This window comes from Bos indicus x Bos taurus, chromosome 7, assembly GCF_003369695.1.
Source record: "Bos indicus x Bos taurus breed Angus x Brahman F1 hybrid chromosome 7, Bos_hybrid_MaternalHap_v2.0, whole genome shotgun sequence".
In the NCBI taxonomy this organism is placed as follows: domain Eukaryota; kingdom Metazoa; phylum Chordata; class Mammalia; order Artiodactyla; family Bovidae; genus Bos; species Bos indicus x Bos taurus.
Window position 1 is genome coordinate 95,247,620 of NC_040082.1, and position 24,752 is coordinate 95,272,371.

The 24,752-nt window shown below is 53.6% G+C and overlaps 2 protein-coding genes across 14 annotated transcripts in view; one reads left to right on the top strand and one right to left on the bottom strand.

The window, feature by feature from the left end:
* Positions 1-3,702: 3,702 nt before the first annotated feature.
* On the top strand, positions 3,703-7,259 carry TMED1 (transmembrane p24 trafficking protein 1). Its single transcript, XM_027547725.1, has 4 exons — positions 3,703-4,169; positions 4,846-4,943; positions 5,079-5,262; positions 6,234-7,259. Exons 1-4 carry the CDS (start codon positions 3,987-3,989, stop codon positions 6,450-6,452), a joined length of 684 nt encoding a protein of 227 aa, XP_027403526.1. The 5' UTR covers positions 3,703-3,986; the 3' UTR covers positions 6,453-7,259.
* Positions 7,008-24,752, bottom strand: part of DNM2 (dynamin 2) — an 86,488-nt gene continuing 68,743 nt past the window's right edge. For 7 of the 13 annotated variants that reach the window (XM_027547714.1, XM_027547711.1, XM_027547712.1 and 4 more), the window contains 6 exons: positions 19,768-19,877; positions 16,922-17,033; positions 16,062-16,226; positions 10,964-11,196; positions 9,667-9,918; positions 8,095-8,993 (listed from right to left, as the gene is read on the bottom strand). In XM_027547714.1, coding sequence (XP_027403515.1) covers positions 8,924-8,993; positions 9,667-9,918; positions 10,964-11,196; positions 16,062-16,226; positions 16,922-17,033; positions 19,768-19,877 — 942 coding nt within the window. In that variant the 3' untranslated portion in view covers positions 8,095-8,923. Of the gene's footprint in view, positions 7,396-8,094; positions 8,994-9,666; positions 9,919-10,963; positions 11,197-16,061; positions 16,227-16,921; positions 17,034-19,767; positions 19,878-24,752 lie in introns of those variants that run through there. The other 6 variants (XM_027547723.1, XM_027547717.1, XM_027547724.1 and 3 more) reach the window with 2 other exon arrangements.

Below are 24,752 nucleotides of genomic sequence, written 5' to 3' on the forward strand. Positions count from 1 at the left end.
TCCTGAAGCCTTTAGATATCCTGCCAGGGCCAAACTCAACTGGAAAGCAGAGGAAAAGGCAGCCACATTGATCCAGGATGGAGATATCAGCCCCCTAGCCCCTCCACCCCCGCTGTGAAGCAGTACAGAGTATGGTGGAGAACAGTTCTGGTGGGGAAAACAAAACACACTGCCCAGCACACGCTCTTGTAATCTTTTGATTGTAATTTCAAGGGAATCCCTGACCTCCAGAAGCCAGTCGGCCAACTCCCCATGGTCATAAGAACCCTCGGCTAAGATTCTGGGCCAACATTACAAAGGAAAGAGGGGCCTTGTATGAGGGGCTGGTCTGCCCAAGATTCCCATCTCTTCTCTGGCTACTCCTCCCACCCACCCCACCTTCATCCCCTTTCTGCCCCTTGAACTCTGAGTGCCTTTGATGTCAGAGAACTGTTTTTTTCTGCTTTCTTCTTCTCCATACTACTTCAAATCTGAAATTCAATGCCACCTCCTTGGGGAAGCTCTCCCCAACTCCACCTAGGTGAAATAAGTCACCTTACCTACCCACCTAGCATTGACTTCTGAGCACCTCTGAGAACCTGAAATCAGTTAGTGGAGCAGCACTGAGATGACAGCTCCCAGGACATTGATAGTGTCTACTCAGTACATGTTGTTGAATACTGGGGGAGAGGGAGGATTTTACTTAATTGAGGGAAAATAAGAATCACCCACTCGTCCCAGCCAACAGTGAAAAAGGTGGGGTTGGTAGCTCTATAGGCCTGTATCTCATCCAAAACATCAACAAATTGAGGAAAAATGGTAAGAATCAATTTTATCTGAATGCGGGAAAACAGCTAAACATTTATGTCAACCAAGGAAATGCAAATCAAGAAGAGGCAACTTGAACGTGGCAGGAAAGCTTTGTGGTGTTTTCCATACCCTTCCTCATCTCCTTGGCCAGCACAGTGGAGGATCTGAAGATAGCCACCTGTGTCCCCAGCATGGGGCCCCGGTTCCATTTCTGAGGGAGCAGAACAGCCCTCATTCTCACACTATTGTGTGTGTGTGTTCTAACATGTCTGGGGGTAACCTGAGGGACTGACTCAGTGTGCTTTAACTCAGAATGTATTTCTAGAAAACACTATAAGGTAAAGGAACAACTCACAGCTCTCTGCTGTACAAGATTACAATGGCGGACAATAACATACATGGCAAAAGCTGGGAGGAAAAGCTGGGGTGAGTTTCTTTGGGTAATTAAGGTACTCAAAAGCACCCATATATACTGGGGAATTTAGGGAGCAGTGTGCATACCCAGGGCAGGACAGATGATCAGGAAAGACTTAAGAAGACCTTACTCTTTCATCTCTGGTCAATTTCTAGGCTTGATGCAAATAGGAAGAGAAGGCTAAGGCAGAGTTATAAATACCCAGATGGAGTATTGATGTGCTACAGCAGAGTTTGGCAAAGAGCAGGAGAGGTTTTTCACTGTTTTCCTTTCTTCCTTTTTCATTCCATAATATATGAATATTATAACTCGACAATAACAACATCCAAGTTTTAAATGGACGAAAGACATGAACAGATATTTTTCCAAAGAAGATACACAAGTGACCAATAAGCACATGAAAGGATGCTCAATATCATTAAGAAAATGCAAATCAAAACCACTATGAACTTTTAGAAGTTCCCTGGTGACCTAGTGGTTAGGATTCTGGGCTTTCCCTGTTGTGGCCAGGGTTCAGGGAACTGAGATCCTGTGGTCAGGGAACTGAGATCCTGCAAGCCATGTGGCATGACAAAACAAAACAAAACAAACCTACCTAGCCACTGAGCTTTCAGCGACTGTAAAATTGAGGAGATCCCAGCTAGGAGAAGGATGTTAGATCTCATTGTCCTCCCAGTCCTAAGACCTTCCCTTGATGCCCCTCAATAAAATGGACTCATCCTCAGAAAGGAAACAAACAAACAAGCTACTATGAGATACCACTTCACATACATCAGAAGGAATATACTAACATTAAAATGGAATATAACAAATGTTGATGAGGATGTAGGAAAATTGGGATGGGACCCTCGTCCATGGTTGGTGGGAATGTAAAATTGTGCAACTTTACTGTGGGAAAGTTTAGCAGTTTTTCAAACAGTTAAGCATAGAATTACCATATGACCCAGCAGCTTCACTCCCAGGTATATACCCCCAGAGAACTGAAGGCAGATACTCAAACAAATACATATACAAACAGGTTCCTAGAGGCACTATTCACAATAGCCAAATTTGGAAACAACCCAAGCATCCAATAGATGGAATGGAATACTACTCAGCTGTAAAAAAAGAAATAGTGATATGATGATAAACCTTAAAAACATTATGCTAAGAAAAACAAGCCAGACACTAATGGTCAAACATCCCATTTACATGAAATATCCAGAATTAGCAAACTCATGGAGGCAGATTGATCACCAGACTGGGGTGAGGAAAGAATGAGGAATAATTGCTGGATGGGTACAGGGATTCCTTCCTGATGAAAATGTTTTGGAAGTGAGTAGAAGTAATGGTTGCACAATATTATGAATATACTAAATGCCACTGAGTTGTTTACTTAAAATGGTTCTTTTTAATGTGAGTTTCCCCTTGTTAAAAAAGAATCCTTAACAAAAATTTATCACCCATTCTCAACTACTTCCAAATGTTCAAGTAGTAACTCTGAATGACAGAAAAACTTGGAACAGTAAGGAACACCCACATACCTTGCAGTGTCCCCCTGCCCTCCTCCTGCAAAAGGAATACCATGACCATACATAAACTTTGACATTACAAAGTGTTACTTCCCCAAGCTCTCCAAATGTGTAGTTGACAGCCACAAGCTGTGTTCAAAGCATAATTATCACCACCTGCCAACCTTTTCAGGCTATCTTGAACAACTCAACACTGCCAATCTGAACATTTTTTATGTTTGGATGGAATTTCCACAGTCCGATTCTCCAATGACATCTTTCTTATCTGTTTGCTTAGGTTGCCTCCAAATTCTCTAAACCAGAATGAGAGATTAATTGGCGGTAGGCCCAAAGCAAGGCGATAAACGTGGAATATAAATTAATGTTTACTGAGGGCCTATGGATGCACCAAGCACTAAATAAACATCATCTTACTTAATCTTCACAATAGCCCAGTCAAGGACTAGATCATCCCGTGAGGCCCAGCAGTGTGATGCCTCAAGTAAAGCATGGGGCATGGTTTGAACTAGGCAATCTGCCTTGAAAGCCCACACTCTGCTTTTCTCTGCTGACGCTAAGCACCTGGGCTGTCGAGTTTGATACCCTTCGCGAGCAGGGTGAGGCCAGGCTCCCGAGCAAACAATATGTAAAAAATGCAGGGAGCTCACTATGGGCCAGGCCTCATCTCAATTATCATCACCTCCGATTTAGAAACAAGGAGACTGATAAAGCGACGGTTCTAAGGCGCCAAGGAATGAAACATTAGGCATCGGACCTGAGGCCAAGCTCTAGGACCAGAGACCGGCTAGAACCCACGTTAATAGAAGTCTCCACCCACCCTAGCTGAGCTTTTTTATACACGAGCCCTACGGGTCGCGTGCAGGCACACGCCCTGCTTCTATTTTCGACACCACCCAGACGGATTCGAACAACAGTAGTCACGCGCGGGGTACTTTGGGAAAACCGCAGGACCTAGCTGCCTCCACCACAGTTGTCTTAACTTTTGCCTGAAGAGGATGTACCATCGTGGTTTTATTTTTGTAATTTTCCCCACAGTTACTGAGGCTAGAAAAGAGGCTTTACAAAGAAAAATCTGTAGAAGATCGAGTGTTTTCAGGCGCATCAGGCATTCATTCAGGCAGCTAGGCTCTCGGGGGGTCCTTCACTCCTGGTTCCGCGGGCTTCGGATAACGGACAGAAGCGGCTGCCAATGAACTCCGCCGAATAGCATAGTGGACAGAGCTATTCCTTAAAGGAACCGCAACCGGTTAGCAGACCAGAGAGTGACCCGGATGATGGCGGCCGGCACGGCCTTAGGCTTGGCCCTGTGGCTACTACTGCCGCCAGTGGGCGTGGGAGGGGCAGGGCCCCCGCCGATCCAGGACGGCGAGTTCACGTTCCTGCTGCCTGCGGGGCGGAAGCAGTGTTTCTATCAGTCCGCGCCGGCCAACGCAAGCCTTGAGACTGAGTACCAGGTACAGGGTCCCGGGTTGGGGAGCGAGCTGAGGCACGGAGACGGGGCGTGGCCAAACCAGAGCATGCTTTGCATACATTGAAGAAGGGAAGGAGGAAGAGCCCTAGCGTAGGCGCACGAGGGCGGAGCCAGGGAGAGGGAGCCTGAGGGGCGGGGACAGCGCGTGGGAGCGGAAGGGGTGGGAATAGAAGGCGGGGCTAGAGTGGGGCAGCGGAGAGGCGGGGCCATCGGGAGAACGAGGGAGCCTGTCAGAAGGCAGGACCGTCGCGAGTGGGCGTGGTCAAAAGGATTGGATCGATTGAGGGAGTTGGGAGGGAAGACCAGGATGCAGTACAAAAAAGGTGTGGTCAATCTGATAATTTCTCGGAGGTTGGGCTAAGTAAAGAAGGCTGGGCTCCGTCGTCTCATTTGGGGTATGGCCAAGTCGGGACGCGATCTCTAGGGGGGGGCGTGGCCGTTTAAAAGAGGGCATCAACTCGGGCGGAGCCGAGGCAAGGGGCGCGCCAGAGGGACGGGAGTGGGGCAAGACTGGCTTGAAGGTGTAGGTGTCAGAACTCAGGTAGACCTCTGGGTGGTGGTCGGTATGGGTCTACGCGGGTCGGTCCAGCCCTGACGTTCTCTGGAAGGTGCCTTTGGCTTAGCCCTAGTCCTCTATCCTGCTCTTACCTGCCCCCCAGGTGATCGGAGGTGCTGGGCTGGACGTGGATTTCAGTCTGGAGAGCCCTCAGGGAGTGCTGCTGGTCAGCGAGTCCCGCAAGGCAGACGGTGTGCACACGTGAGTTAAGTCCCGCTGGCTGTCTGGATTCAGTTACAGCCCTGCCCCTTGCCGGCGGCCTCGGGTTACCACCCTGCCTGCCTCGAAAAGTCCAGCCGGTCGGCCACTCAGGGTCATGTGTGTCTGTATGCCCAGGGTGGAGCCCACGGAGGCCGGGGACTACAAGCTGTGCTTTGACAACTCCTTCAGCACCATCTCGGAGAAGCTGGTGTTCTTTGAACTCATCTTTGACAGCCTGCAGGATGAGGAGGAGGTCGAGGGCTGGGCAGAGGCTGTGGAGCCTGAGGAGATTCTGGAAGTCAAGATGGAGGACATCAAGGTGCGCCCAGGAGAGCTGGGGCCACTCCTTCCAGATCTCTGGCATTGCTCCCTGCCCTCTCACCTTGGCAGGGGTCTGCCTGGGCCTGACCCCACCTTTCCTACATATTGGTGCCTGCGTGCTAAATTGCTTCAGTCCTATCATATCCAACTCTTTGTGACCCTGTGGACAGTAGCCCACCAGGCTCCTCTGTCCATGGGATTCTCCAGGCAAGAATACCAGAGTGGGTTACTGTGCCCTCCTCCAGGGGATCTTCCTGACCCAGGGATCGAACCCACTTCTCTTACATCTCCTGCACTGGCAGGCAGGTTCTTTACCACTAGCCCCACCTGGGAAGCCCCCTACATACTGGTACCCACAACCTAATAACAGTAGAACATTTCTAGGTATAAACCTTTTTCTAAGGGCTTGAATAACTCATGAAGTCTCCACTGTATATGTAGGGAAGAATACTGGATTAGGTAGCCATTCCCTTCTCCAGGGGATCTTCCACACCAGGGATCGAACCCAGTTCTCCCACACTGCAGGCAGATTCTTTACCGTCTGAGCCACCAGGGAAGCCCCCTATATATGGGGAGTGTGCTCTAATTATCCCCCATTTTACAGTTGGGGAAACTGATGAACAGGATGGCTAAGTAATTCTCCTAAGGCCACACAGCCAGCAACAGAGCCAATATTTGAACCCAAGCAATCTGGCTTCACCTACTGCTTTTTATTAATTACTGGTTAGTATGCTCTTCATGCCTAATTGGGCATTCATTTCTTACAACCCTGAGGTTTAATTCGGAGGAGGAAACTGAGGCCCAGAGAGGTTGTTTACTTGTTCATGGTCACACAGCCAGTGAATGGCAGAGGGCTTGAGACTCAGGCAGCCTGGCCACCGAATCTGTGCTCTCAGCTCTCTCCCCCACAAACGAAGTCTCACTCCCATCCTGCAGGACAAATCCTTGCCTTTCCCCTCTCTGCCACAGGAGTCCATCGAGACCATGAGGATCCGGCTGGAGCGCAGCATCCAAGTGCTGACTCTGCTGCGAGCCTTTGAGGCACGTGACCGCAACCTGCAAGAAGGCAACCTGGAGCGGGTCAACTTCTGGTCGGCCGTGAATGTGGCCGTGCTGCTGCTGGTGGCCGTGCTGCAAGTCTGCACGCTCAAGCGCTTCTTTCAGGACAAGCGGCCTGTGCCTATGTAGCCTGTTGCCGTGGAAGAACAGGGGAGAGGAGGGGCAGCACGGCGCATGCATGTGAGACTTAGGGGCATCCTTCCCCAATTGTTTCCTACACAAGGGGAGGCTGTGTAGTTCCAGCCCTAAGGAGGGGCACCCACTGTGTCTCCACCCTTTCGGGCCTGGGTGGGGAGCACCGGCTGGCTTGCAGGTGTGGGTCCCTCCAGGAGGAATGGCTCAGTGGCTGCACCTGTTTTCCTAGAAATGGTGCATGGGGGGCACTGCAGGGTTCAAAGGCAACCCTGGGGTTTTCTGGCCCTGCCTCTGTCCCCTGCGGTAACGTGCCTTAGGCAGAGTCTTCCAGTCTGCACCAGCCCTGTGCAGTGCCGGACTAGGCCCAGGAAGCAAACTCCTTGTTCTCTCGCCACTGGCCCTCCAAGTCAGGTCCCGATAGGAGGGGGCTGACTGCTGCGGGATCCTCTGCCTGCCTGCCTTCTCCTGTGGCTCCACCCAAGGCCTGTGCTGCTACTGGGGGTGGCCTGCTGTGCCAGGAGCCAGGGGGAACAAGACTTGGCTGCAGTGTTCTTGCCAGAACAGTCACTTTTATTGACAGGAAGGGGCCTGGCCCCTCAGCCCAGCGGGGAGTGGGCTGGGTGTGAGGTCTGGTTACAGAACTTGGGGAGCGGAGTCTGTAAGACCACCTGGCCCTCCTGCTCTTTGTGCAGGGGCCCCACATGGGGCCAAGGGATGGCCCAGCTCAAGCCTGCATGGGAGCCTCCTGGAACAAAGGGTGGTCTGGGCACCAGAGTCAATAAATTATGGTCAGAAAAAAAATCACAGTGCCTGGTGATTGGGGCTCAGGGACACCAGCCAGGACAGTCCTGCCCCCAAGAGGGCAGCCGGACGGGCGGGAGGGGTCTCCCACGAAGCTCAGAAGAAAGGCCGGGCAGGAGCTGATGGAGGTGGTCGCCTGGGCACAAGAGAAAAAATCAGAAAGCAAAGTTTAACTGTGACCCGGGCTAAGCCAGAAGGCCTGTGCCCCCAAGAGGGTGAAGGGGGAAGCCCTCAGGACTGTGGGGGTGAGGAGGAGCCTGACCAAGGCACAGTATAAGGTGGGCGGCCAAGATACCCTCTCCCTTCAGTAACTCGCACACCTGTCCCAGGTCCCCCATCCTGGCCTGTTATCAGCGCTGTGTTAGGGGCTCCAGCCAAGCATCTTGTGTGTGGGGATGGGGTGTGTGTGTGCAGGCTATGTCACTTCAGTCATGCCTGATTCTTTGCAACCCTATGGAATGTAGCCTGCCAGGCTCCTCTGTCCATGGGATTCTCCAGGCAAGGATACTGGAGTGGGTTGCCATGCCCTCCTCCAGGGGATCTTCCTGACCCAGGGATGGAACCGGTCTCTCTTATGTCTCTGGCATTAGCAGGCAGGTTCTTTACCACCAGTGCCACCTGGGAATCACGAGGGGATAGGGGGAGGGGGAATATTTGCTTCTGCTCCTGAGGTGTTTAGGAAAGTAAAAGCTCTCCCCTCTAGTAGAAGTGAACCCTCCTACCTGAGAGCAGAGGCCCTGTGAGTGAGGTATGGGGGGGGGGGCCCGTGGTGGGAGGGACAGGGGCAAGGCCACCCCCCAAGCCTGAACGGCAACACAAAAGGCCCACACACGAGCCACCAGAAGCGTCTTCCCTTTATTGTAGTTTATTAATAGGGTACAGAGTGCAGGCACTTACAGTGGTCAAACCGAGCGAGCGAGAAGCTTTGCTCACGGAGAGGCCGCCCGGAGCCTGACCCGTGGGGGAGGCCCGGGTGGGGACCCAGAGGCCCTCCCAAGCTTCCCCATCCCATTCAGCCTCGAACCCCGGCTGCCCTGGGGACCCAGGAAGAGAAAGGGGGCGCCCAGGGAGGAGAGAGGTTGGCCGGGGCCGAGTGTTCCGGACCTGGTGAAGGCACCTCTGGCAGCCGAGGCTGGGCCGTGCAGTTAATGCGGCCGAGGAAGGAATATGTACAACTCGGGCAGGCGGGCAGGTAGTGCTGGGCCCGCGGGGCCTGGCTTGCCAATGGGAGCCCCAGCTGCTGAGAAGCAGAGAAAGGCCTATGGGGTATGGACACTGTGGTGCCGTTTCTTAGGCCTGGTCCACTCAGGCTTTCCTGGCCAGAGACCCCCCGGGTGAACCCCACCCCCCACACCAGCCTGGCTCCCTCCTTCAAGATGGCACTCAAGATGCAGCTCTCTCCTCTGGTACCTGAGACCCCATCTCCCAAAGTGCAACACCCCAGCACCCCTCATTCTGGGGCTCCAGGGGCCCTCCTTTCAGTGCTGTGTCCAGCCGGGGATGGGGGCCAGGGTTAGGGAAGAGCCAGGGGCTGCCCGCAGGGAGCCTGGTCCCGCCTGGGGACGGGAGGGCCAGGGGCGGCAGGTGGGCTTAGACCACCGAAGCTCCTGCACCGAGGGTCCTGCTCGAGGACTCCCAAGAACATGACCCCCAACCCCTGCAGCCTAGTCGAGCAGAGATGGCTCGGCTGGGCGGATAATGGTGGGCCGGCTGGGCGCAGCAGGGGGTCTTCTGCTGCAAAGAGAATAAAGACAGGAGGGGGAGAGGGCAGTGAGGCTGGAAGCCGGGCAAGGCCGAGGACCCAGGCCCCACCTCCCCCACCCCTTGTAAATATTGCCCATGTTCCGTAATAAAGTTACAGACTTTAAAGAGCATGGTGAATGCTCTTCCAAGCCCATCACAACAGCTGGCTGAGTTCTTGGCTGGGGTGGTGGGAAGCCCTGACCTCGACGAGTACAGGAAGGCCATCACCCATCTGGGTGCTACACAATGGCTGCTTTGATGCTGGGAAGGAATGAGCCAACCAGGGCATCAGCACTTGCGCCCACTCCGGACCACAGGTTGCTCATGGGAGAAAAGGGGAAGAAAGAGCCTGGCAGCCAGGGAGGGGCAAGCCAGGGCAGGGGATGGGCAGCGCCTGATGTGCATGTCCTCAGAAGGGAAACTGGTCAAAACCAGAAGAAGGGGTCCCATGGGAGGGACCCGAGCTACAAGGGGGCCCACGTGCTCATGTAGAGGATGGGCGTGGGAGCTTGGGAGTCACCTGGACTCCGTTGCACTGTGAATTAGGCCTCTCGGGGCCTCAGTTTCCCCGTGAGCCCCACAGGGATGCTGGTAACTCCTTTGCTCCCTGCAGGGCACAGGCGGGTGTCTCTAGGTGGCGGGTGGCAAGGGGGTCTAGCCTTACCTGGGCACTCCAGGGGGAATGCCGGGTGGAATCCGAGCCGGCCGAGATGGGATCTGAGGTGGGGCTGAGAAGGGGTCGTTGTTGGCAAACACGCCGGGGTGGGGGCCGGGCCGGGACGGGATCGGGGGCGCTGAGAAGGAAGCTGGCCCCACCGGCACAGGAATCAGGGGTGGCCCTGGGGTGGGACCCCTCACTGCTGGGGGCCGGCCTGGGGGGTGCACGCTGGATACGGGCCGGCGCTGCGGAGTGGGGCTGTGGAGAGAGAAGGGGGGTGAGGTGAACTGGTGGGTGGGTGCACTGGCCATATGGGTGTGGCCATATGGGCACAGAAGCGCAAGGTGGGGCCAGGGCACTGGCCAGAGGGCGGCCTCCTCCGTAACACAGGCTGGCACCAGCTACCACCCACCCAGATGCAGTGAGTAGCTGGTCCTGGGCAGGTCAGCACAGATGCTCTGGGCCCCTCTGTGCCCCCCCAGGACCTGAGCCAGGGCCCAGCACCTGTCCTCAGTCAACAAGGGCTCCTGCTTCCCTCTAGTCTCACTCCTTCTGGCATCTCCCTGTCACTGGCCCCATTCCAGCCTCCCCACGACGCCAATCCACCCTTTGAAGCCAAAAATCCTTCCAGAGCCCAGCATGCCTTCAGAGGTTGTAAGGTCCATGGGCCCCTGGCCCACGCACCCACAGGCTCCCCTCTGGGTGCTGCATCTCAGGCTGGAGGCTGGGTCTGCTCTCCAAGGAACCTCAAGGCTCCCTGAGGGCTTGGAAAGACCGGCACCTTCTGAGACTTCTCTGGGCCACCCTCTCTCCTCGCACCACCTGCCCTGTTACTGGTCAGGTGTCCCTGCCCGATGCTCTGACGTGCCCATGTCAGGGCCTCACTGCACCTCAGCTCTAGGTGGTCAGGGCGGGGGATGCCAGTTACGCCCTCCACGTGTCCCTCTAGTCCTCTCCCACCAGCCGTTCCCAGCTTGCTCTGTGCTTCAGGAGGCTCACCTGTATGGCCAGGGTTGCCCAGGTCCCTTGCCCTCTCTGGTTTGTGTTTGGCCTTAACCAACAGAAGGCATCAGGAGACAGGCAGGCCATTAACCCTTCTCTCCCCCTGTCCCTTCAGGCCTAGGCAGGGGTGGCAGTCCCACACTATGGCCAGCCCTGGGTGCTGTACCATCTGTGGGCAGGGGCCCTGCACCCTGGCCACCCATGGTTGTGCCCTGATGGACACATGGGGGTGGGGGTGGGTAGAGCTGGGAACCCACAGGCAGTACCCTCTGCAGCCTGTGGGCAATCCAGCCTCACGGACCTGTGGCTGCTGGTGTTCTGGATCCAGGTGTCGTCAACGGGTGGGGGCACGGGAGTGGACACAGTGCTGGTGCTGATGTCCCCAATGATGTTGAGTGCCTCCTTGAGCGCGTGGTACATGCGAAGCATGTCATCCCGCCGCTGGGCCTGGTCAGCCGACTCTTCCATGAGGCTGCTCTGGTCCGCCGACGAGTACAGGTAGGCCAGCAGCTCATGGTGGATGAAGGCCTTCGTCTGGGGGCAAGGGTTGGAGAGGTCAGAGGTTCCCACCACACCGGCCAAGAACTCAGCCAGCGGCTGTGATGGGCTTGGTTCACCATGCTCTTCTTTAAAGTCTTTAACTTTACTACGGAACATGGGCAATATTTACAAGGAGGTGAGCTTTCTACTCAGTGGTCTCCTGGGTCTCTCAGGGGTGCTTGCCAGTGTTCTTTCAATCATGAGATTCTTGTGAAACTTATTCCTAGAATCTTATCTTTAATAGCTATCTTTTCTCCCATTATATCTTGAAACTGACTTTTGTTTAAAAACTGCTAGTTTCTGTTCATTAACCTAATACTTTGTTCCTTCCTGAATACTCCTACAAGATATGGTAGTTTTTCAGTTACTTTTCTTGGAGTTTCTAGGTACACAAGTTCATGTTTACATAGGGACAATTTTTCCCATTCGTTTTCAACATTCACACCTTTAAATTATTTTTCTTATCTAAATGCATTGGCTAGTAACTCTACAGGAAGGTTAAATAAAAGTGGAAATGGCCAACTTGTTGATTTTGGAGGGGATGCTTCCAGAGCTTCCCCATTAAGGGCAAGAGTGGCTTTGAGACAGAAATATCGATTCAATGGATATATGAGATCTCGTAACCAAAGTCTCCTTCTACAATTGTCTTGTTAAGAATAGATGTCCACTAATTATTAGAGAACTGCAAATCAAAATTACAATGAAGTACACCTCACACCAGTCAGAATGGCCACCATCAAAACATGTACAAATAATAAATGTTGGAGAGGGTTTGTAAGAAACGAATCCTCCTATATTGTTGGTGGGAATGTAAATTGGTGCAGCCACTATGGAAAACAGTATGGAGGTTCTTTTAAGAACTAAAAACAGAACTACCATATGATCCAGCAATCCCACTCCTGGGCATATATCCAGAGAAAAATATAATTCAAAAAGATACATGCACCCTCAATGTCCACTGAAGCACTATTTACAATAGCTAAGACGTGGAAGCAACCTAAATGTCCATCAACAGATGAATGAATAATGATGTGGCGCGCACACACACACACACACACACACACACACACAGAAGAATATTACTCAGTGATAAAAAAATAATGATATAATGCCGACTAGAGAAAGGGAACATTTCAGGCAAAGATGGGCTCGATAAAGGACAGAAATGGTATGGACCTAACAGAAGCAGAAGATATTAAGAAGAGGTGGCAAGAATACACAGAAGAACTGTACAAAAAAGATCTTCATGACCCAGATAATCACGATGGTGTGATCACTGACCTAGAGCCAGACAACCTGGAATGTGAAGTCAAGTGGGCCTTAGAAAGCATCACTATGAACAAAGCTAGTGGAGGTGATGGAATTCCAGTTGAGCTATTTCAAATCCTGAAAGATGATGCTGTAAAAGTGCTGCACTCAATATGCCAGCAAATTTGGAAAACTCAGCAGTGGCCACAGGACTGGAAAAGGTCAGTTTTCATTCCAATCCCAAAGAAAGGCAATGCCAAAGAATGCTCAAACTACCGCATAACTGCACTCATCTCACACGCTAGTAAAGTAATGCTCAAAATTCTACAAGCCAGGCTTCAGCAATATGTGAACCGTGAACTTCCAGATGTTCAAGCTGGTTTTAGAAAAGGCAGAGGAACCAGAGATCAAATTGCCAACATCCGCTGGATCATCGAAAAAGGAAGAGAGTTCCAGAAAAACATCTATTTCTGCTTTATTGACTATGCCAAAGCCTTTGACTGTGTGGATCACATAAACTGTGGAAAATTCTGAAAGAGATGGGAATACCAGACCACCTGACCTGCCTCTTGAGAAACCTATATGCAGGTCAGGAAGCAACAGTTAGAACTGGACATGGAACAACAGACTGGTTCCAAATAGGAAAAGGAGTACATCAAGGCTGTATATTGTCACCCTGCTTATTTAACTTCTATGCAGAGTACATCATGAGAAACGCTGGGCTGGAAGAAGCACAAGCTGGAATCAAGATTGCCAGGAGAAATATCAATAACCTCAGATATGCAGATGACACCACCCTTATGGCAGAAAGTGAAGAGGAACTAAAAAGCCTCTTGATGAAAGTGAAAGAGGAGAGTGAAAAGTTGGCTTAAAGCTCAACATTCAGAAAACTAAGATCATGGCATCTGGTCCCATCACTTCATGGGAAATAGATGGGGAAACAGTGGAAACAGTGTCAGACTTTATTTTTGGGGGCTCCAAAATCACTGCAGATGGTGACGGCAGCCATGAAATTAAAAGACGCTTACTCCTTGGAAGGAAAGTTATGACCAACCTAGATAGCATATTGAAAAGCAGAGACATTACTTTGCCAACAAAGGTCCGTCTAGTCAAGGCTATGGTTTTTCCAGTGGTCATGTATGGATGTGAGAGTTGGACTGTGAAGAAAGCTGAGCGCCGTAAGAATTGATGCTTTTGAACTGTGGTGTTGGAGAAGACTCTTGAGAGTCCCTTGGACTGCAAGGAGATCCAACCAGTCCATTCTGAAGGAGATCAGTCCTGGGTGTTCTTTGGAAGGAATGATGCTAAAGATGAAATTCCAGTACTTTGGCCACCACATGCGAAGGGCTGACTCATTAGAAAAGACTCTGATGCTGGGAGGGATTGGGGGCAGGAGGAGAAGGGGACAACAGAGGATGAGATGGCTGGATGGCATCACCGACTCGATGGATGTGAGTTTGAGTGAACTCCGGGAGTTGGTGATGAACAGGGAGGCCTGGCGTGCTGCGATTCATGAGGTCACAAAGAGTCGGACACGACTGAGCGACTGAACTGAACTGCGTGCCATTTGCAGCAACATGGATGGACCTAGATATCATCATATTAAGTAAGACAGAGAGGAAAAGACTCATATGTGGAATCTAAAATATGATATAAATGGACTCATTTACAAAACAGAAACAGGCTTACAGTTACCAAACAGACATTGGTGGTTGTGGTGGTGGATAAATTAGGTGGATAAAGTAGGAGTTTGGGATTAGCCAATACAAACTACTATATATAAAATAGATAAACAACAATGCTCTACTGTATATACCATAGGGAACTATATTCAATATCCTATAATAAACTGTAATGAAAAACATGAAAAAGAATATATATACAGACAGATTTTCTCAAATGAACTTTCAACACACGCAGAGTTGACAGTGCTGGATAGTTTTGCATTTGCAAACCATGTAAATGCATTAGCTATTCAAACATTTAAATTTTGAAAAACTAGTAAAGGAAAACGGAGAAGGCAATGGCACCCCACTCCAGTACTCTTGCCTGGAAAATCCCATGGACGGAGGAGCCTGGTAGGCTGCAGTCCATGGGGTCGCTGAGGGTCGGACACGACTGAGCGACTTCATTTTCACTTTTCACTTTCATGCATTGGAGAAGGAAATGGCAACCCACTCCAGTGTTCTTGCCTGGAGAATCCCAGGGACGGCGGAGCCTGGTGGGCTGCCGTCTATGGGGTCGCGCAGAGTCGGACACGACTGAAGCGACTTAGCAGCAGCAGCAGTAGCAGTAAAGGAAAAAAAGTATCACTTAAAAATACAGTGAAAAATCTCCTTTGTCCACTCTGGTCTCTTTAGGCCTCCTGAATTCCCCTTCCAGGGTCACTAGGTTCCTATACAAACTTCCAGATTCCTAGGCATATTATATAGAGAGAAGATTTCCCATCTGTTTTTACACAAATAGAGCCTTCTTGACCATTCTGTTATACTCTACACCTTTTCCACTTTAATAAAGTTAGTACAGACCTGGAGAAAGTTTTCATCCTTTTGTTTTTGGGTATTTTTTTGCAATAAAATGGATATTTACTTAACGAATTCTAAGAAATGGATAGAGATTTCTATTTCTTGGCCACTATAAAACATGTTGAAAAGAATAACCATGCATGTGCTCAATTTGCATGCTGGCAAATGTCTCTGTGGGGAGAAATTCCTGTAAGTGGAACTGCTGGATCAAGGCATACATGCATTTAAAATTGCATAGCTGCAGCACCCTACAGATTGCCAATCCCATCCATATGTGAGAATGTACCAGGACACCCATGAGGAGGAGACTGGGAAGAACATAGTGAAAGGGAAGGGACACGAGATTTTTGCTTCAGGCACTGTCCTACTGTGAGCTCTTATAGTCACAAGACAAACTGAACCTGGGCTACACATACAGCTAAGTGCCTAGCGCTGAGCCCAGGGCCTGAGCTGTCCCAGCAGCCTGCAGCAGGAGACATTAGCGTAGCCATATTTCACTCAAGAGATGCCAGACGCCCTGAGAGGCTTGGGAGCCCCCGGGTAGCAGGGTGAAGGCAGGTGGGGCACAGGCCATTAGAGGCCACGGTGGGGACAGACTTAGCCGGGGTTTGAATCCTACCTCTCAGTCTTCTGAGTGACTTGAAACAGGTTTCTTAACCTCTCTGGGCCTCTGTTTTCTTGTCTCTAAAATGGGGATGACAGCAGTCCCTTCTCTAGGGTTACTATAAAGCTACAGAACGTCAGAGAAAGTGCACACGTGTGTGGTAGCTTCAATGACCCAACTGAGGGGATGTAGGCCAGGTGGCCTGTACCTTCCCATTTCCCAAGATAAGCTAGGGGGTCCCAACTGTGATGTTTGAATCAGGTGGTGAGACTCTTAATTTTTATCTTTTCCTTTATTTTGGCCATGAAGCATGCGAGATCCTAGTCCCCCAACCGGGAATCGAACCTGTGCCACTGCAGTGGAAGCACAGAGTCCTGATCACTGGACTCCCAGGAAGTCCCTGACTTTTACTTTGGTACAGAGTGTGTTCAGGCCACATCTGGCTACATGGTGGGGCGGGCCCCAGAGGGGCGGGCACTTACGTTGTTGATCATGAGGTGCATGATGGTCTTTGGCATGAGGTCACGGATGGACTTGTTGATTATGGCCACGTACGAGTCCACCAGGTTGCGAATGGTCTCCACCTGCCGCTCCAACTGCGGGTCCATGGAGAAGGTGTTCTCCTGGGCTCCATCCTCATTTTCTGCCTGCAAGGAGGGAGAAGCGGTGAGATAGAAACTGTGGTCTGAGGCGAGCCTGGGGACCCCCCTCCTCTGGGAATTGCTTGCCCTCTCCCACCCACAGCTGACTCCCTGGGGCTGGCCCCCGATGGCTGCGTTGGCACTGTGCGGCCCTGCCTGCCCCGGCCTGAGCTGCTTGGACCTGGGGTGACTGCGGCCCAAGGTGGGCTAGAGACACTCAGCTGGGAATGGGACAACACATTAATCAACACATTAATCTGGGGCCGCGTTCACTCTGCCTCAGGACAGGAGGAGGAGAGAGAATAAAGCAGACAGGATCCCAGCCCATGTGTATCCCTGTCCTTGACTTCAGTTGGAGAATCTAGGTGCTGATGACAGCACCCCCCCACCAACCCCCTTTCTGCTTTGTTTGTTCAAGACAGCATGGGAGGTCTTCCCTGGTGGTCCAGGGGCTAAGATTCCATGCTCCTAATACAGATGGTTCGGATTCATTCCCTGGTCAGGGAACTAGATTCCATGTGCTGCAACTAAGACTCGGCACAGCCAAATAAATAAATAAAAATTAAAAAAACAGAGAGCGAGGGGGTATGGGCTACATGCCTTCAGAGAGTTCTGGGAAACAGCCTGAAACGACCGAGCCCGTGAGATGCTGGCTGCCCTTCTTCTCTCGGGAGGGAGGGGACAGCTCAGGGTGCTCTCACCTGGTCCTTCTCTGGATAGACCCCAGCTCGGAGGAATGAGGCCTTCCAGCTGTCCACGTCCTCCTGGGAGTCACAGGCCAGCTCGATCTGCCGCAGGTCCTTGTAGACATTCCTGCGGGGCGAGGGAGGGAGGGAAAGGCCTGTGGCTAACCCTGCCCGGGGCCCAGCGGGTACAAGGAGCTGGCGTGCAGGCTCTGGGGTTGGCCTGACTGACGGAGATTCACCCTTGACCCGGGCGCTCACAACCAGAGGCCCCAGGATGGCAGTGGCCTCTACACCACGTTGGCCTGATGGAGGCTTCATGAGTTCATGCCTGCGACACCCAAAACCGTGATGAGAGCAGGGTGTGTGCTCCGTGAGAGCCTGCATCTAGCAGCATCCCTGGTATTCTGTTTGTGAGCTCAGCTACTCCCCTCCTGATGCTCTCCTGGGGGGGCAGTGACCCATGACACTCTCCGCCAGTTGGGGAGCTCCCATCTAAGTGTTTCTAGAGAGGTGACTCAGTGCGTGTGTCAGTCACTCAGTCGTGTCCATGGAATTCTCTGGGCAAGAATACTGAAGTGGGTTGCCATTCCCTTCTCAGGGGATCTTCCCAACACAGGAATTGAACCTGGGTCCCTTGCATTGCAGGTGGATTTACCTTCTGAGTCACCAGGGAAGCCCTGGTAAAAAGACTATAGCATGTCCAAAAGAATGTTCTGTGATAGTGGAAACGTTTTCTGCCTGTGCTGCCCGACACAGTAGCCGTGAGTCACAGGTAGTTTCTTTCTGAGCACAAGAAATGGGCCAGGGTGACCAAGAAAGTGATCTTAAGCCTTTTTTCCACTGATTTATATTTAAATAGTCACATGTAGGCAGTGGCTACTACACTGCACTCAGAAGGTCTAGCACGTGCCCAGATTCTTAGAAAGGAGGTAGAGCTGGCCAGGAACAGGACCAAGACTCCCAGTGAAGGCTTGTGAATTGCTGGGCACACGTGGGTCTGTGAGCAGAAGGTGCAGAGCCACAAGGCTGGGAGATGAGGGAAAACAGACGGGCACTAACCAGCATTTAAGGACAGTGTTCTCTCTATATAGGGGCCAGGATCCATGCTACATGCCTGTCACCCTGTCCCGCAAGGCAGGTGTGGCTGAGATGGCCAAGCTGTCCCAAAGTCTTCCAGTGAGGTTTGGATTTGAGATTAGGCACACATGGCCTCACGACAGTCCTCAGGCCAACCAGCAGTCAGTGAGTGGCTGCCCTGAGATTTCCAGGGCATTTCTTTGTTGCTCCTCCTCCTCCTTCCTCCTGCCTGGAACATCATCATGATGGCTGGAGAATGGGCAGCCATCTTGGACAGAGAGAAGGAAAGCTGAGAAATAAGGAGGGCCTGGGTCTGGATGCCTGTGGGCTTGTCCAACCTGCCCTTGATGGTAACGTCTGAACTTGATTTCTATTTAAAAAAACACCAAACTTCTATCTTGTTTCTGCTACTATCATTCTTTGTTTCCTGAACTCACCCCTCAATAATATATTAGGCAATGTCTTCACCCTACTGCATGGAAGATCACAGGACCAGGCAAGTGTGCTGGCTGCCCAGCATCTTGCAGCCAGGAACAGCTTCCCAGCAGGCCTGTCCCGCTGCAGAGCCCAGTTTCTCTCACATACCCTAGGGCTTCTTAGGCATGGGAGGTGGGGAGTGGGAGGAATGTGCCTAAAAGGGCTATAAAAGACTTTGGAGGCAGCTGATGGTCAAAGAGGATCTCAGAGCTTTAGGCCAGCCCAGAAAGCAGCAGGACAGAGCTGTTCTGCACAAGCCAGGTGGCTCAGCTGGAACCAGTGGGTGTGAACAGCCAGTGGGGAAGGTACTCCAGCGGCCAGCAGAGAGGAAGCCAGTGCCTGCTGGCCAGTCATGAAGAACAACCAGGCTTTGGCTGAACCCTGGCTTGAGGGGGTCCGTGCGTGATGGTGTGAATCTGAGCAGGGGCCCTCCTGGGTCCACGCTCAGCCGTTCCTCCTGCTCTCGGACCCCCTGCCAACTGGCTCTTTTCTGGAGCTGAGAGAAGTGCCTTGGCTTTTGCTAAAGTCTCCCACCAACACCCCTGGGGATGGATTTACTGAGAGTCTCCTGGGCTGTTCTCTTCTCTGTTACACTGGCCTTGGGATCTTGGCCCCCTCTAGACCCGAAACACCACCACAAAGCAATGAATCCCCAGTTCATACTCCTGCCCAGAGGGCAGTCCTGAACACGTCTCTTGTACCTTCCCAGCTGCCTCCCTCACACTCCACGTGGAATCTCATGGGCCCCTCTCCCTTGGCATCGCCCAAACCCAGCCTCTGACTGGCCCCAAGCCTTTTCTGCCTCTGCCTGCCCCATGTCAGCCAACGGCAGCTCCGTCCCTGGGCAATGCCTTCTTGTTCTCATACCCACAGCCTTCAGGAGTTTGGTCCCTCTGTTGGAATCCATCCCTTCCTCCTCTGTGTCCTCAGCCCCACTCAGGTCCAGCCCCACCACTGCCCACCGGGGCCAGTGCGGGTGTCTCCTCCCTGGTCTCCCACCCTCACCCTGGCCTCCTCAGCCTGTTCCCCTGATGACCACGAGGGGGCGCCCGTGAGTACCAGCCCCAGGTCCAATCCCTTGTCTGCTTAGCATCTGCCATGGCTCTGCTCATTTCTTTCTCACCTCTCCCCAGAAGGGCCTTCCCTGACCGCCCCACAGAAGCACGTTTCTGTTTTTTGACTGACTCCCTTTCTGGACCGTTGAGACCCTAGGTAGGGACTGTTCACAGCAAGTGTTCTGCAGATGCTGCAGAATGACTGAATGGGGCCACTGGTCTCCCCGGGACCTAGGTCCTGGGTGGGCTCACCTCTGCTCTGTGTTGAAGATGGCGAAGACGTGCTTGTTGGACATGAAGCCCTTCTCCACGTCACGGATTTTGAGGTTGTCCAGAGGCAGCATGTACTTCTTCTCTTTCTCCTGATAGAGGAAGGGGAGGCGTCAGCCTTGGCTGAACTCTACCACAAGGACCATGGCCAACATCCAACACTGCCCATGTGGCTCGCTCTCCCCAGATGAACTTACCTGCCCCATCTCCCCTCGCTCACCTGGCCCAGCCATGCTGGCCTCTGACTCTCTGAACATCTCAAGTGGGCTCCTACCCCAGGGCCTTTGCACGTGGAATGCTGCTCTCCACCCTCAACGTCCACACGGTTCCCTCCTTGACACCTTTGTGCAGAGTGCAAGGCCTGCTCCAACCCCACCCCAAACTCGCCCTCTACTTTTCACCCTGGTGCTTCTCCTCACATAACACAGCACACCACGTATCTTGCTTATCGACTTAGGTCACTGGGACCACTGAATCCCCAAGGGTGGGGACTCCTGTCTGGCTCACTGCTGACACACAAGGGATGCTCAAAATCGGCCAGCTCTGACTGTACCTGGATCCCAACCGCTAAGTGAACATAACTGTTAAGTCCCCTACAGTTTCACAACAAGCCTGCGAGTGAGTTACCACTATGATCCCATTTTCAAGACAGACTGAGGCATAGAAGGGCAGGCACTGGGGGTAGGGGTTGGGCAAAGCTGGAAAGGGAGGAGCCCTCGAGCTGAGGCCTGAGTTCCAAAGCCTGGCTGGCCTTGTTCAGAAAGTGCCCACTGAGGGCCAGTCACGGTGGTCCTGCTGGCTACTGAGCAAACAGCTCAGAAAGGGTGCATCTCCTGGCCAAGTTTCTGGGCCTGGTGAGTCTCAGAGTTGGGAGTCACACTCCGGAGCCCCAATAATGTCAGCTAAGCACCTACTATATGCCCGTGCAAATGCATCATTAGTCTTCGTTCGGGGGTGGAGGTGGCAGCGTATTAACTGGGTTTTCTACATCAGAAAACCAAAGCACAGCATCGGGGTCTCCCCAACTCTCCCCCGACTCCCAACTCACAGCAGCTCTCAAGGGCTGAGGAGACATGCTGTGTCCAGCAGCTCTTGGAACCCTCTCACACGTCCCTGCATGGGAAGCAGCATGATCAGAGGGGGCAGCTGGTCATCCAGGGCACACAGCAGTGGAGTGGGCCCCATGGGACTTCAGAGGCCAGGGTCTCCCCACTGCCCTCCTGGCCTTTGACCTCTTGGACATCTTTGGAGAACAGAGACCAGCTCCCTCACACCATAGCCATTCTACCCCTGACCTCTGGAAGGTATCAGAACAAAGCCCCACAATTGACATCTGCTTCCGAATTCAAAAGGGGCCACAGTGGTGATGGGAAAGGGAGCTGGGGGCTCCCCGGTGGGTGGAGGGCTGCCTGGAGTTTCAGGACTACTGAAGGGGCAGGCTTGGTGTGGGGGCTCAGTCCTGACTGGGGTTAGGAGATCAGAAGGGCCGGTCCCCGCCCCACTCATTGTCTCTCCTCTGCCTCAGTTTCTTCAGCTGCTAAAAGTGGGTAGGAAGGGCTTCCCTGGCAGTCCAGGGGTTCAGACTCCATGCTTCCAATGCAGGGAGCATGGGTTTGATCCCTGGTCAGGTAACTAAAATCCCACATGCCCTGTGGCATGGTAAAAAACAATTAATAACAAATAACAAAAATTAAAAAGGTGGATAGGAGCCTTGGCCTCCTGGTCCAGGGCGAGGACGGACACTGAAAACTCTGAGCACATGTCCACCTTGGAGTCAGTGCTTACAAGGCACCTGGGGTTTTCTTTTGTCTGTCTGTCTGTCACTCTGTGCTCCAGGGTCAGTCAGTCCAAGGGGCTCCATGCAAGAAGGAAGCAGGGCAGCGCTCCTCCAGGCCGAGCCACAGTGAGAGGCAGGAAGAGGAGCCCGGCAGCCAAGGAGGTGAGCGCCCCCCATTCATGCCACAGGGGGTGTGAGCAGGCCCTCTGACCTCTCGGCAAAGAGTTCTGGGGGCTTCACAAGGGGTTGGGGTCTGAGTTCCTGGCCCAGAAATTTGTGGAAGAAGCTCTGCTTGCCCCCACCCTATCATGTCATCACGAGGCAGGAAGCTTCCAGTCGGTCGGCCAGGCCAAGTCACTGAGTCACAGTCCTTTCGGGCCCTGAGCAAGACGCCACATCTGGAATTGTTTATAGTGTGATTCCGCCCAGAGCAGGGCCGCCGCCTTCCTGATGCTGCGGGCACGCACACACACACACACACGACATAAACACACACCACACAGACGTGACACACACACCACACAGACACGGAGGCGCGTGTGCACCCCGCCCCCACCCCCAGAGACCTTCTCCTGCTGGCAGAGGCCCTGGTCCCAGACCCTCCCTCCCGGCCCCCACCCCCGCCTCCCCCACCCCCACCGCCTCCCTAGGATTTCCTGAAAACCCACAACTTTCTCCAGATGCGCGCTGGCCCCAGCCGTGCCACGTCAGAAGAGACGAGCAGACGGTCGCGGGCGGGTGGCTTCCTCGGAGGTGCCAGAGGCGCGGTGGCCCTGCCACTGCCCAGGGGGCCCACGGGATGGATGGACAGCCGGCCCCGCCAACCCAGTGTTCAGACTACCTGTTCAGGGGGCTCTGAATGTGTACAGTAGTCTGCACATTGGTTAGGCTGGGCTTGGGCAAGCGGCGCGTCGGGATGGGCCCCCTCCAAACTCGCTGCCACCCCCACAGTGAGGCACACCCGGAGGTGAGTGTCATCGCCCACTGCCCTGTTCTCCACAGGGGCGGAGATCTGGACAGAAGATTCTGGAATAAAGAAGGGCTTGGGCGGGGGTAGGGGGGAGAGGTGCCAGGAAAAGGCCAAGGGCACCCCGACACTGGCTGGGGGTCTAGGGGCTCTGGCTGAATCGGTCCCCTGTGCCCACCCTCCTGGAACTACCATCTCTTGTTTATTCTTTAAATAAAGTAACCCTGGTGTCTTGCCTCCCTCTGAGGCTTCTCTATGAAGGTGGCCTGACCCCGGGAGTGGCCACTCCGGGTGGGGTGGGATTCTCAGGGTCCTTGCTGGGGATCCCAACTACGGGGAGGGGGAGAGGGCAGGGGACGGACAGAGCAAGGACTTCGCGCGCGCCCCTCCCCACCTCAGCCCGCTTTGTGTCTGGGCGCACACAGGGCCTCATTCACGGGACTGCTGGTTTTCATTACCGCCGGCAGGCGCGCGACCCTCCTCCCAGCACAGCCTTAGCCTCTGCTCTGGGGCCACCTTGGGAGGGTCTGGGGCTCCCACTTTCAACCCCGAGATGAAGGAGGAACGAAGGGCCCCCCCTTAAGTTAAAAACCGGGCTCGTGATGGTGCCCGGCAGCAAACCGCCAGGCCAGGGTCCGAAGGGCCCCCCCTTAAGTTAAAAACCGGGCTCGTGATGGTGCCCGGCAGCAAACCGCCAGGCCAGGGTCTCAGCCCGACGCCCCTCTCCAACCGCCGAGGTCTGTCACTCCTGCCCTGGGGACGCCCCGAAGCCCAAAGGCACAAACCAGCTGACAGCTGATGACAGGGTTTCAGATTCCGGGGGCGCAAAGAGAGGGAAGGAACGTGCACGCGCCGCCCCCCGCCCCCACTTCACCTCGGCCATCTTGAGGAGCCGCTGTGGCCACGCAGGTTCCTTGAGGGCCGCCCAGCCCCGCCCTCCCTCCACGGCGCAGCCCTGGAAGGCTCCCCGGGCATCGCATCTCCCCTACCCCAGGGGTGGAGAAGAAGCCACCTAGACAGGGTCCCCTCAGGGACTCGGGCCTCTCAAGGCTTCGCAACATTCCAGGAGTGAGCCTCGGGCCTCGAGGGGAGTGGGGTGGTGACGTTCTTTCCTCAAACACCCGCCTCTTCTCAGAACTGCTTCCGGCCTGGGCAGTGGGGAACCGACCAGGCGTGGGGCTGAGGGGCTGAGGGTCAGGGAGCCTGCACCGTGCACCCACCACACAGGGACCCTTCCCCACGCTGTGACATGGGGGCAAGTCACTGCTCAGAGCTTCAGTTTCCTTACCTGACGAAAGGAATGTGAGTATTGACTGAGGAGGAAGGGGAGGAAGAGAATGCCTTCCCCAGGGGACTATGGCAGGCTCCCCTAGCCAGTGAACTTGGCATGGGGCAAGGGCTTCATAAACAAGAGAGGGCTCCCCCACGGGCCCTGAGAGAGCTCACGTTCTACCTGCCTCCCCTCTGAGCCTGGGTGGAAATACACACAGCTGGGGTGGGGTCAACCGGCTGCCAGTGAGGCCCAGGAATGGGGGGGTCATCCCAGAACCCCCAAGGGAGGAGAGCCAGGTGGGGCATCTCCAGGGCTGATCAGAATGCCCGGCCTCTCCTTCAAGGGCACGTTGGAGGCTGTGCCATCCCACGTGAACTAAACATACAGCAGTTGTACAACAAGATTCATGGGCATGTGAGCAGAGCGCTATCAGGCCCATATGGTGATGGGTGTGGGGCAGCCGTCTGGGACCACAGGATGGAGCTATGTGTTAAGGTGGCAATGGGGGAGGTGAAGCCTGGGCCCCGGACAGCCTCACAGAGCAGGGGTACAGAGCTCACAGGGATGTGGGGAAGAAACACACCATCTCTATAAGTGCCTTCATCTGGAGCCTCTTTCACAGACCCCAAACGATGGCCACCTAACATCACCTTGACAACAAGGAGAGCCTCTGCGCCTCTCCAGGGACAGGAGAGAAACATGGTGGCCCAGGCCACGGAGTCTGCGTCATCAGGGCTGCACTCACTCACAGCCCTGTCCATAGGCCCCCAGGCACTGTGCGACCCGCTCCTGGTGCTTATTAGTCCTGTTGCTGTTCCCAGAGGCCTCCCTCATCCTTCTGAGAATAATCTCAAGACAGACATGGGACCGAGCACCTCACAGATGCAAGGACCATCCTGCCCCACTTCACAGATGGGAAAACTGAGGCCCAGAGGAGCTAAGGGCCTGGT